General features: G+C 44.7%; 1 protein-coding gene across 1 annotated transcript in view; it reads left to right on the forward strand.

The window, feature by feature from the left end:
• The window catches only part of LOC148024221 (uncharacterized), a 115246-nt gene that overhangs the window by 33324 nt on the left and 68405 nt on the right, over positions 1 to 13517 (forward strand). The window contains exons 2-6 of the mRNA XM_087693841.1: positions 10934 to 11025; positions 11378 to 11427; positions 11491 to 11725; positions 11815 to 11910; positions 12010 to 12125. Coding sequence (XP_087549967.1) covers positions 10934 to 11025; positions 11378 to 11427; positions 11491 to 11725; positions 11815 to 11910; positions 12010 to 12125 — 589 coding nt within the window. The remainder of the gene's footprint in view (positions 1 to 10933; positions 11026 to 11377; positions 11428 to 11490; positions 11726 to 11814; positions 11911 to 12009; positions 12126 to 13517) is intronic.

Raw genomic sequence — 13517 nt, forward strand, 5'->3', positions numbered from 1 at the left:
TTAAGTTGTCTTAAGTTTCAACCATTGAGTCCTCAGTGTTGACTCCTCAATCTTCACTCGTGAGTCGTGACTCGTGACTCGTGAAATGTGTAATGAATTATGATTTTAATCATATGATATGAAGACTCAAAGTTTTGTTTTGAAATTTGAACACATGTTGTTGTAGGCCTTGATATATTTACATACCCACATACTACTGTATTTTTTTAGTGAACAATCCGAAACGCCGTTTTCCCGTTTCCAAAATTTGGCGGAAACTCCGAAACTCCTGTTTTTTCCGTTTCCGTTTCCCCCGTTTCCGAAACTCCCCTGTACTATGGATATGGTTATGATCCTGTTGATGGAGCTACGATCTCCTAGATTCAATATTTTCTACACCAGTCTCATCACCTTGAGCACTCGTGAGAGACTCTTATGATAGGAGCTTTCCCTGCTTGTCTTGGAGCATGACGAGCAACTCAAAGAGGTAGGGGTCAGTGGTTTTGGCTCCTCCAAGGCTTTTACTGTAGGTACTAGTGGTGGGAAGAAGGAGGAGAAGGCCAAGGACAAGAAATAGGAGGATAAGAAGGACGAGAAGAAGCCCAAGTGCCCACACTGTGGGAAGTGTACTCACCTCAAGGAGAAGTGCTGGCAGAAGTATCCCCACTTGAAGCCAAAGGAGAAGGATTCAAAAGCGGCACCTGTCACGATAGAGTCTGTCTTTGTGTATGTCCCTACTGAGTAGGATATAACCCTTGCTTCTACCACTCGGGAAAAGTCATGGCTCGTGGATAGTGGAGCTTCTTCTCACATGACCTTTTGGCAGGATTGGCTTTAGGACTTGAGTTTCGGAGGGGGCACCGTCACCATTGGAGACAACTCTACGGTTCCAGTTCGTGGAGTGGGGACCATTCCCCTATTACGAAATATGTAGTCTTCCTTTACCAAAGTTCTTTATGTACCTAGGTTGGGCTTTAACCCTTTGTTTGTCTATGGTCTTACCCAACTAGGTGTCAAAAGATGATGTACCAGCGAGATAATAGAGCAACGGGGAGGAACATGGAGTGAACTCGGCAAACATGGAGAAGCGAAGTGAAGAGAGAAGAAACTCTGATGAATGGAATGATGATGATCTTAATCATGGAGTGAATGTGATACAAGGGAACAAGGGTGCCGTAGCACAAGGAAGATGATGAAGTCAGCCACAAACCACGAACGGCAATGTCCTTCAGAAGGGGTGTGAGGGTAGTGGAGAGGTTGGAGAGAAGAGGTGATGGATTGAATGAATTAGCAGTAAGAAATGAATGAGAGAGTGGCCTATAAATAGGCACAGTTAGTCTAGGATGGCGTCCATTTTTGAGGTTGCAAACCCTAAATGCAAAACACAGAAACGCAAAAAACACAAACTGCGGGTGATGGGTTTCTTAATACCCTCTCTCAGGACCAAAAAGGGGAACAAGAGAAGAGTGAGGTGGAGATGAAATGCTACATACTGAAGAATGCTCATGCAGCAGGTGCCACTTGGAAAGTGTTCCTCGTGGAAAAATTGTTCACTTGCCCAAGCGCCCTAGTACAAAGTTGATGAAAACATGCAATGCATAGGAGGAATGTCGGACTTTGTGTGGTGCCGAGAACCATAAGGATATGCCCATACTCGATCTCGGGAGGTGGCTCCATGCTAACCAAGTGACCAAGGCAAGAAGAGAAGAGAATGAAGAAGATGTAGAGGATCCCTAAGATCCAAGATTTCCACCGAAAAGGGAACCTGCAGTAAAGACTAGTAGACAAAGTGAACTGTAGAACCTGAAACACAACTTTAACCTCGGGAGAGAAGCCACTAGCTCTCTGCATCCATGCTGGAAGGAATACGAAGGCCTTGTGACCAAGTCGCAGTTGAACCTTTGAGGCCCCGATCGAGGTGGTATGTGAAGATCCTGGGTAGCAGTAGAAGAGATGACTGGTCGAAGACAGCCACCCCAAGAAAGTAGAGGATGGGTGAAGAACTTCATGTGGAGCAGGTTCCCCTCTGAGATGGGAGGTGGAGGGGCCGCCGCTGAAGTCAAATAAGAAGTAGATGCTCCCCCTGAGGGCAAAGAAATAACATCCCCCTCTGAATCCCCCTCTGAAGTAGATAGGGAATCCAAAAACTCATGGATCACGGACTCTGAAATGTCTGGTGACGAAGGAAGTGCCGCCGGTTGTGCGGATGAAGGTATCTGGGGTGCTGAAGAGCTTCTAGAGGTAGCCTCTTGAACCGGAGTAGTCGAGGGTGGGGAAGGGTGGGGCTTAGAATGAGCAAGAGGTGGGCAACAGTCGTTGTCTCGCAGTGGAGCAGATTGGGTAGCCGAAGAAGAGGAAGGAGTCGAGCAGCCACTGTCTCTCGAAGGAGCAGACTGACGAGGAGACGGTATCAAACAATCTCTGTCTCTCGATGGAGCGGACTACAGATCAGTAGATCGTGGAAGCCATTGTACCTGAAAATAAGTGGGAGAAGACTGCCGTTGGAATTACAATGATCTCCAGGAAGTCGTAGCGCCAATCGATTCTCCATGTGCTCGAAAGGACTTAGTGCTCATTGGATGCGTCTTATTGGCTTGAGCATAGTACTCCGATAGCCGATGCAGAATAATCTTTGTGGCCTAGAAAGGAGAGGTGGCACAAGGAGTGCCTGGTGGAAAACACATATACTCGGGGGGGGTGGGGAGCAAAGGTCGAAGTCGGCAAGCATTGGTGGTGTGTCCGGTGATGCCACAGTAGCAGCACCCAGTAGTCTGGTCATCTGTTGGTAAAGAAGCCATGGATACCAATGTGCCTTGTTGAAGAAGGAAGAGCTCAGCCACCATGAACCACAAGCCACAATGTCCGTCGCTCAAGGGGTGGGAGGGCAGGGGAAGGGCTGGAAATGGGCTGAACCACTAGTGGTCAAGAAGAACCACTAGCAGTTAAGGTGCCGCCGCCAGTTGTGGGAAAAAAAGCGGCCAGCTGAGAAACAACAGTGCTGGTTGTGCCGCCAGTTGACTGGCTAAGCCACCAGCAGTAGCATGTGCAAACGCAAGGAGATAGGGAGGAACCGCCAGCTAGTTGGGCAGAACCGCCAGTGTGCAGTCAGCGCCGCCAGTTGGCTGGGTGGAACTGCTAGTCTGCAGCCAGCGCTGCCAGCAGCAACCGCCTGAAAAATGCAGGCAGATTGGGTGTAGCCGCCGGCAGCAGGAGCTGAGCCGCTGGGGCAGACAGGAAACAATTGCCAAGATGCAGGGCGGAGCAGGCCAGCGGCAGAAGACAGCTGCCAAGAGCTGGGCGGAGCTGGCCAGCGGCAGAAAAACAGCCGCTAGGAGCTGGGCAGAGAAGGCGGAGGTCAGCCAGCTGCAAACGCAAGCTGGGCTGAGCCTTGGGCTGGTCTGGCCAAAAAAGTGTTGATGCAGCGGAAGAAGAAGAGAAGTGGATGCTGAACCCGCCACTGGTCTTTGCCTTCATTGGAGTGTAGGATCTTAGCTGCTAGGTGAGCAGATCTAGCTTTGATACCATGTCAAAAGAAGATGTACCAGCGAGACAGTAGGGTTTGCGGGGAGGAACATGGAGTGAACTCGACAAACATGGAGAAGAGAAGAGAAGAGAGAAGAAACTCTGATGAATGGAATGATGAAGATCTGAATCATGGAGTGAATGTGATACAAGGGAACAAGGGTGCTGTAGCACAAGGAAGATGATGAAGACAGCCATGAACCACGAACCGCAATGTCCTCCTGAAGGGGTGTGAGGGTAGTGGAGAGGCTGGAGAGAAGAGGTGACGGACTGAATAAATCAGCCGTAAGGAATGAATGAGAGAGTGGCCTATAAATAGGCACAGTCAGTCTAGGATGGTGTCCCTTTTTGGGGCTGCAAACCCTAAACGCAAAACGCAGAAACGCAAAAACGCAAATTGTGGGTGAAGGGTTTCTCAACACTAGGTACATGTGTGGTCCTCACCGGAGACGTAGTTACAGTGGAGGATGAGTCTATAGGTGTAGATCTTTGGACATGCACACAAGAGGGTGGGCTTTATACTCTCACAACCTTAGCCGCGTGGGCTTCCCACGAGCTTGGGCTACTTTGGCATGCTTGATATGGTCTTTTGAACATGGATGCGATCAGAGGGGCTCTTGGAGAGGAAGAAGGTGGGGCTTTCAGACTTCCCTCCTGTTCACACCCTTTGCCCTAACTGCTTGAGGGGCAAGTAGCATTGGCGGCCACATCCACAAGTTGCCACTTGGAGGGCTTCTACATTGCTCGAGTTGGTTCACATCGACCTTTGCAGACCTATGGGCATGGCCTCCCTTGGGAAGGCCAAGTACTTGATGCTTATTGTTGACGACTTTAGTCATTATGTGTGGCCATACTTCTTGGAGTATAAGAGTGAGGTGCACTCTTGTTTTTGCGAGTGGAAGGTGTTTGTTGAGAAGCAGACGACCTTCAAAGTTCGCTGTGTTCAAGCTAATCATGGTGGAGAGTTTACTTCTCACCTCTTTTTTGAGTTTTGTAGGGATCAAGGCATTCAAGTGGAGTATACCTGTCCAAACACACCATCCGAGAATGGTGTGATAGAGACTATGAATCGGACCATTTTGAAGATGGCCTGATTGATGGAGCAACGAGGTGTACCTCATTCCCCTTTTGTCATTATTTTTCCATTTTTCCTATGTAGTTGGTGGGCTGCATTTATTGCAGCTATACCACCATCTGGAGCAGGTCCGCCAGATTTAAAGGCCTTGATCAGCCAGTTTTGGAGGAGTTTGGCTATTTATAGCCACAACCCACATTTGGCTGATCACTCTTTCTTTTGCAGATTCAACACACTTTCTCTCAGACACTCTCCGACATTGGTGCTGCTATCATCTCAGCTTGATTTGGTGCCCTCATTGATGCCTTGGGCTCTATGTAGAGACTAATCAGTCCTCATCATTCTATTCAACATTCATCTTTGATCAATGCAGTATTTCTTCCTTCATGTTCTGCTCTCTCTCTCTCTCTCTCTCTCTCTCTCTCTCTGTGTACTTGTGTTCCTTCTTCCGTTGTGCACTCACACAATCCATTGGATTGGCCCTTTCATGATGGCCTTGCACTTGGATTCCTTGGCCCGTAGGTACCAATTATTTTGCTTCATTGGCCTCTGTCCCCTAGGGTCCAAAACTCACTTAATTATTGAGACCTTGCCTCTAAAAACGTTTCTTTAGTTTGCATGGGCATTTTTTGCCAAGTGGCAGCCTTCTAAACCCATTTTTTAGCATTATTCAACCATTAAATTAATTTTCAGAATTAAATTATTCTGAACATTAATTTCAGCTTTTTTGACATTGCCCAAAATTAAATGTGGCCCATCCATAATTAAATTGGCTAGGCCATTTGCAACTTGGAGTGTTCTACAAGCTTTGTTAACCCTTGGATTGGCATAAATTAGTTAAATAATGCTAGTCCTTAGTTTCATGATTGACACTTAATGGCCAAACAACTATTTGAGGGTCAAAACTGACACCAATTGACCACCAAAACCTAGTTGGCATAATTGACATATCAAAATTTCACATCCATGTAATAGAAATAGCCCCATATTTGATATATCCAATGTACATTGCAAATCAACCTTGAAATCACCAATTTTTTCTCAGTTGGTCCAATGAGCAACATATCATCTATGCAAAGAATAAGGATGATGAAATCCCCGCCTCCTTTCTTGATGTAGAGGGTGGGTTTAGATGGGCTGTTTTGGGACCCTTGTGTGGTCTAAAACGCATTTTTGGCACGTTTTCCAAGCCTGTTGCTAAACCCTAATTTCTGCTGTAAATTAGGGTTTACAACCAAGAAATTTACAATTTCTCAGTCTCCAAGGGTCCAAATTCTGAGATCTTTGGAGCAAGGTTGTAAATGGCTGGGAGATGAGAGAGAAAGCTGTAGAGAGAGAAAATTCAGAGTTTTGTCGCGAAGAATGATTGAAAATCAGTCAAATGCAGCTGCTACCCTGCCACAACAGCATTAAATGCTGACACCTATAGTTGAGACATCCTAATCAGCTGTCACCTTGTACCTAGATGTAATCGCCCAGTTGTGGAGGGTTTGAATTTGCATTTGTCTCCTCAAAACTTACTCGTGGCTGGCTGCAATGGCTGAAAATAGACTGGCCATGGTTGCTCACAGCTCTCCCACATTTGCTTCAGCAAGAAGAATCTCGTTGTTCCTGTATGGGCAAGTTTGCCAAGTGGGAGCCTTGCCAAATCTGGTGAAGCCTGAAGGGAGTGGAAGAGGTCGCTAGCTATGGAGGATTAACACCAAGGTAGGAGTACCGTTGTCAATAGTATGATGATGATACCAGCAAGGTGGAGCCTCCAAACTCAGAACTTGACTGATGGGACAGGGCACCTGAAGGAGAAGAGGAAGGGTGACCACAAGCTGCGATATCCTCAAGTAGGAGTATGAGCAGTAGTGGAGTGAAGAGGGAAGAGTGGGGGAGTGATAGAGGAAGAGGAGTGAAGAATGATTGAGGTGGTGTAGAATGAATGAAATGATTGTCGATTTATAAGCATAAGTTGTCTAGGGTGGCGCACCACGGTGTGGACACCCACTGAAAAGGTGACCAGAATGTGGACACTAGCCCTTTTTGGGACTATCAGTGCGAAACCCTAAGTGAGCAGTGTAAACTGAAGAAGTGGTTTTTCACTAACTCTCTCAGGCCCAAAAAGGGAGGAAGAAAGAGGAGCAAAGAGAGATACAGGGAAGATGTAGAGGATCTCGGAGATCCAAGATTTCCATCTGAAAGGTAACCCATATTAAGTAACAGTAGACGCGATGAAATGTAGAACGTGACTGCAACTTGGGAGAGAAGCCACTAGCTCTGTAGCTCCATGTTAGAAGGAATTCGAAGGCCCTTATCACCAAGTCACCCTTGAATCTCTTGGAGCAGGTGACCCTTCCGAGGGTGGATGTACAGGGGCCCCCTTTGAAGCTGAAGAAGTAGGAGCCCCCTTAGTAAAGAGAGTACATCTCCCTCTGAATCCCCCTTTGCGAGAGAGAGGGAATATAAAAACTCATGGATCACGGACTCTGAATCATCAGATGACGAAGGAAGTGCCGCTAGTCGTGCCAAAAAGATATCTGGGGTGTCGAAGATATCAAAGAACTCCTAGAGGTGGCCTCTCAAGCTTGAGTAGTTGAGGGTGGGGAAAGGGAAGGCTCACGCAGAGCCAAGGGTAGACAATAGTTGATGTCTCTCAATGGAGTAGATTGTGGAGCCAAAGTAATGGAAGGTGTTGAACCACTTTCTCACGAAGGAGCGGACCAATGAGGGAATGATATCTAACAATCATTATCTCTCGATGGAGTGGGCTATAGAACCGTGGGTTGTCGAGGTGGTATTCTTGAAACCCTAGAAGAAGAAGAAGAAGAAGAAGAAGAAGAAGAAGAAGAAGAAGCAACCTCCGTATTGCATTGCGGTGGTCACCTAGTGGTATGTCCATCTACTTGTGAAGTCATAGCACTAGAGTGTCAACTTGTTAAGGAAGGGTGGGTGGGAGAGGAAGAGAAGGGTATCTCTGTCTCTTGGTGATGTAGTGGAAATGAAGGGGGAAATCAGTAGGTGATGGCGAATCCACAATCTATCTTTGACTTCTCTAATGCAAAGGATCTTCATGGTCACTGAGCGCCTTTGGTTGTGATACCATGTCAAAAAATGACAAAAAGACCAGAGAGACAACAGGGTTTGTGGGGAGAAACATAGTGTGTATGCTAGACACTAAGAGAGAAGAGAGACCTAGAAACACAAGAAGAACACGATGATGATATGCTGAATCATGCTATGAGAAGAAAAGCTGATACAACGGAGCTGAAGCTCAAAAGATAACTGCAGTGTCTTTTCTGAATTAGGCGGTAGCACCTATGGGAATCTGCACAGTGAAAGGAGCGAAATGCAGTCCTTTGGGTAGTGGGCTATCGAAGTAATCAATAGAAGGTGAAGGATAGATTTTGAGGGAGTGAACCGCAGTCCTCTAATGTTATCAGGGATGAAATGCCATCAAGGATGAAGAAGATGATCACGAGCTGTTGAGGGAGTGAAACATTGTTCCTAGATGCTGGGGAGATGGCTTGGGCAGCAAAACACAAATGCGAGAGTGTGTCAAAGCTGTCAAACGTAGGTAGAGCAGCCCAGATGTTGATGGTAGGGGATGGATGATGCCACCAGATGAAGGGATAGCCACCAGGAGGGTAAATGTAGCCTGTGAAGGCTTGTCAACTCAAAAAGGTAGCTATTTGGGGCTGCAAAAGATGCCAAATGTGGGGTGATCTAAGGCAAGAAGATCCTGATGCTAGGTGGGGAAGGTGGCACCAGATGTGAGGGGCTCTAGGCAACCAAATGCAAATCTAGTGAAGCTTGAAGGGAGTGGAAGAGGTTGCCAGCTATGGAGGATTGACGCCAAGGTAGGAGTGCTGTCCCCAACAGTTTGATGATGACACCAGGAGGGTGGAGCCTCCAAACGTAGGACCTGAGGGATGTGACAAGGCGCTTGAAGGAGAAGAGGAAGGGTGACCATGAATTGTGATGTTCTCTAGTAGGGGTATGGGCAGCACTGGAGTGAAGAGAGAAGAATGTGGGAGTGACGGAGAAAGAGGGGCGAAGAATGACTGAGGTAGTGTAGAATGAATGAAGTGATTGCCTATTTATAGGCATAAGCTATCTAGGGTGGCATACCACGATGTGGGAACCCATTGAAAAAGTGACCAGAATATGGATACTAGCCCTTTTTGGGGTTGTCAGTGCGAAAGCCTAACTGAAGTGTTTAAACTGAAGAAGTGGTTTCTCAACACATTCTTGTTGAAAGAAAATCTGTGCATTTTTCCAAGAATGCAACCCTCATAGGCATAGGGAGGTGGAGTATCCAATGTAGGCAAAGCATCTACCATCTAACACCTTTGGAGAGTCATGAGACTGCTAAAGCTCATGTGACCATAGTGAGTGTGCCAAAGCTCCACATTCTACGTAGCGGGTATAAGAGTGCTAACTACCAGAGCATGAATAGATTTCTTCTCATAAGTATCAAGCAAAAGAAGACCTTTCTACAAAATCCTTGATAAGTGAAAAGCATAATCAAGCTCTCCATCTCTAACAATGCATTTGTCATCCTCAAAGATGTCCTAAAATCCATACTTATTAAAAGCTGAAATGGACAATAGGTTCTTTGTGATACTAGGCACAAAGAAAACGTCAAGAAGCATGAAATTTGAACCATATGCAGCAGTGGTCAACACTAAACTAATGCCACAAACATCATAGTTGTTGTGAAGCATTCTGCAATGCTGAATAGTATGCATGAAGGAACTATTTGGCAACATATTGTTTGTAACAATCAATTACTCCTTAAAGATATTTTATATTTGTTGGAAAAGTGTCCATAGAGTCACCTTGGTCCATATGTTCACTCTCTATGTGCTTATGCAGGTAAGCAATATGGGCCTTATTTCTTCCTTGATACAAACATGCAAGTATATCCCAAGTATCGTTAACTGTCTGATATGAGTGAATAAGGGATCATGGTATATTTAATAGACACTGCAATCAAAGCATGAGGCTATGTATTTGTGCCATCCCAAGGGATGTGCTCAAGAGTAGGTGGTGGAGGTATTCTTAGATTAATTAGAGCACAATGGAACCTATATTGTCCTTAACAAGACTAGTTTCTATTGTTTTTGTTACAATTGTAGTTTCCAAAATACCACAAGGATGTTTTTCAATTCTATGCATAATGTTTCAAAGCCCCTTTGCAGCCAATACATGATACATCATATAAGCATACAGTGTATAGTCGGTTCCATCCAACTTGTCCTCAAAAATGAAGGTATAGAATACATCATTGTCATAGACATGACCATTGATTGTACTTGATGCAAAAGTTGCATTTATAGATGGAAAATATGCACAAAACCAACCTATGGTATATAGCACAACGCAAAGGAGATTGTAAGGATTTTACTTGTAGAATAATCCTTACTTGTAGAATTTATTGCTACTGAAAATTTTGCAAAAAAGGAGGAAATAGCTCGCACAATACTGGTAGTAGTGCAAATGAAGGCCGAAATGAATCTGAATAAAAAATGAGATGACACCAAGCCCTTAGAGGCTTGCCCACAGTATTTGTTGCTTGTGAAGGCTTTTCAAATCACATACCATTCTAAGGAAATCAAGCAGAGGGTATTGAGGACTCTACCCCTGAGGTCAAAGCCTGCTTTGATACCAATTGATGGATCTAGGGTTGTAGAAATGTACGTACTCAGCTTGGAGAAGCAACAGCTCAAGAGAGCACAGCTCAAAGTGTATCGAGAGGTGTTAATAGAGAAGTTTTACAAGACTAAGTATACCCTACAACGAATAGACATATATGCATGCCCGGGGGGAAAAACCTCCTAGAGAGGGAAAAAAAGTGCCATGGCGGTCCTAATTGTGTTCACGGTGGACACACATCATTACCGAAATATGATGATAGAAAAGAAAATTCTTGTAAAGACTCACTCCGGCCGTAATATGAGAATTCAGGTAAGTCATTGTTCTTTTTCAGATTTCCATTCTCGATTCACAGCACAAATGAAATATTATTGGGTGAATGCATGTGCCACAAAAATCTACCTTTTACAAGCTAAACAAGGAATTTTTTTTTGTTTATTAGCCTACAAGGCCAGTGCAAATGGAACAACTGGTCTCCACCCTAACAGAAATGTTTGACTCTGTCACTTAACATAACTTCTACACAATTCATGACTGAGTGTAGAAAAAGTACTTAACTAAAACTGTAAGGATAAGTAGTTACAATCTTGGGAATCTTTTGCTTAAATCTTTCTATCTATATCTAACTTGTCCACGACAGGATGTTATACTGGTGAATTAAGTTTCACACTATGTATTCCCCATCTTAAACTTTGATTTTATTTGCTTGATCAGTTATGGGGATGGTGTAAAAACCTACCGAGGAAAGATGCTTAAATGGCAGAAGAACATAAATGAGAGATTGCAGATATTGTCATGTCGATCAGGTATTGTTATCTTATACAACAGTAGTTGATGCTCGGCGTAGGGATGCAAATTGCTGCAACCTGGCAATGTAGATGTTATTATAATCTCAAAGAGTAGTGCTATGCTCATCTTGCAGGGAAGTGTTACTTTCTGCAAGTGGTTAAGGCAGATTGTAGGTTGTGCTTGTAGCTTTGTATGATGGTTTTTTTTGTTTGTTTTGGGGGTGGGTTTATTTGGTGTCAACTCAGACAAAAACTTTGCTTTCCATTCAAGTTCCTTTCACATGGACACTATCAAAATGGGACCATACACATGGGCATACTGGTAGATTCATTTCTGGAGGTATTTACTTTGATCTTTGTGTTTGGACAGGTTTGCACTTGGAAGTGCCTGGGCGGGTACAAGATAGACTTGAAAATGAAGTAAGATTTTCTATTTTTTGGTGATAGGTGTCTACAATTATGCCTGATTGTGTATGGTTGCAGCTTTTACCTTATAGACCCCCCGTGGATGGTGCAATTGTTCCATCTTCTAGAAGAAGATCTGGTTCTGCAAGGCATGTACAGAAAATGGGTCCTCATGGATTAAGCTCCTCAAATGATACTAGCCGCCTGCTACAAAGTTCTTCCTCAGTACCCAAGGGTGTGGATCCAAAACTTGCAGAGATAATTGAGAATGAAATTCTGGATAGGAGTCCTGCTGTTAGTTGGGACTCTATAGGTATGCGTCACTGCACCATTGTTTAGTATATCTTTACTTTCTTGGACAATTTGTTGGAGGCCATTCATTACTGGTCTACTTTTTTAAAGCCGGTCTGGAGAATGCAAAGCAGGCATTGTTGGAGATGGTTGTTCTACCCATAAAGAGGAGTGATCTTTTCACAGGGCTCCGGAAACCTGCTCGAGGTCTCTGTTGCAGGTTTCTATTTTGCAATTTCCATAAACTAGTTTTGTGCTGTCAGTAAAGGCTTTTGCATCACTGCTAAAAGACATACTATCTTTCAGGATTGCTGCTGTTTGGACCACCTGGAACTGGGAAGACCATGCTGGCAAAGGCCGTTGCTTCTGAGTCTTCAGCAACCTTTTTCAGTATTAGCGCTTCATCTTTAACATCAAAATGGGTGAGGAATCTGTACCAGAGAATGGGTTTCTTCATTTTCTCTAAAGAACTGCAAAGAGCTTGGTGGTCATATTCTAAAATCAGAAGAGCCAAAGAAATGGTTTCTTTAACATAGTTGGGACATTGCAGATGTGTATTGAGCACATTCTGGGGGAGAAGAATACAGTGGTGGATGCTAATCGTGCCTTTGAAGGAGCTTTATATCAAGGGCCTGCATTTGAGCAAGGAGTTGGTTTTTTGGGGGGGCGCGCGGGGGGGGGGGGGCAGGCCGAGAGAGGGGGTGTACTTGTTAGGGCTGTCGAAGAGCAAGAGATTCTGGAAGGTTAGTATTGTGACTGCTGTAGACAGACTGAGCAAATAGGCTTGTTTGATTCTGAGCATGCCTGATGCAGATGCCCTGAAGATTGCTAATTCAGGATCTTTTGAAGCACTGTGGATTTCCTTGGACTATTGTCTTAGATGGGAACAATAAGTTTTTATTAGCCTGCTAGGCATAGTGAATGTGTTTGCACAGGGAGGGCAAGTTTTTCTTTGAAGTACTGCACCAAAAAATTGAGAAGGAAATAAAGCTGGATGTAGTAAGTGTAAAGAAGTACATGAACAGGGATAGAGAAATCAAAGTTTGTGACAATCACAGTGAAAGCCGTAGAACTCAATGACAAAAGAACTGTGAGTGAACAATGAATGAATGAGTAATCAAACTGTATGCTGGTATGATACAATGGGTCTCAACATGGAGTGGGGATGAGGTTAGCTGGAAGAGGAGTCGGAGAAAGTGATGAGAGCTCCAAGAGTGTGTTGTACCTTGAATGCAGGCAGTCTTTGATGATATCAGGTGGCTGAAAACACAGATCAGTGTCAATGAAGATCTGGTGACTGGACAGCAGGAAACTGCTGAAAATGTAGGCTGATCTGATAAGGAACAGCATTCGGAGTGCTCCGATAGGCAGATGGCAGCTGGAAATTATAAATGCAGGCTGTTGATGAGGGCCCAAACCAGGTAGGCGACACCTGAAATCAGGTCGCTCAGATGTAGGATGGCTGAGAACAGCAGGGGCAGCACTCTGTTAGACTACACGAGCTGAGGTTTTCACCGGAAGCTCTGTAGATAGTGTGGGTGTGAGTAGAGCCAATGGTAGCTGGCTGGAATAATGAATGTGAGATGGGGATGCACTCACACAGGTGGCTATTCATAGAGAATTGGGGGTGCATACTGCCAAATTAAGCCATTTTAATTAAAATTCAGCATTAATCCGCTTTTGGGGCTGGCTTAGAAAGCCTTAATTCTGGGTTAATAAAACCCTGAACTTAGTGGCTCAACACCCCCTCTTAGGCCCAAAAGGATTGTGTCCGAGATAGAATGAGAGGTAGTTAACCCTCCTTTCAATAATTA

The sequence above is a fragment of the Lygodium microphyllum genome, chromosome 15 (genome assembly GCF_053477565.2).
Source record: "Lygodium microphyllum isolate KBCC chromosome 15, Lygodium_microphyllum_v1.1.10, whole genome shotgun sequence".
NCBI classification, from domain to species: Eukaryota; Viridiplantae; Streptophyta; class Polypodiopsida; order Schizaeales; family Lygodiaceae; genus Lygodium; species Lygodium microphyllum.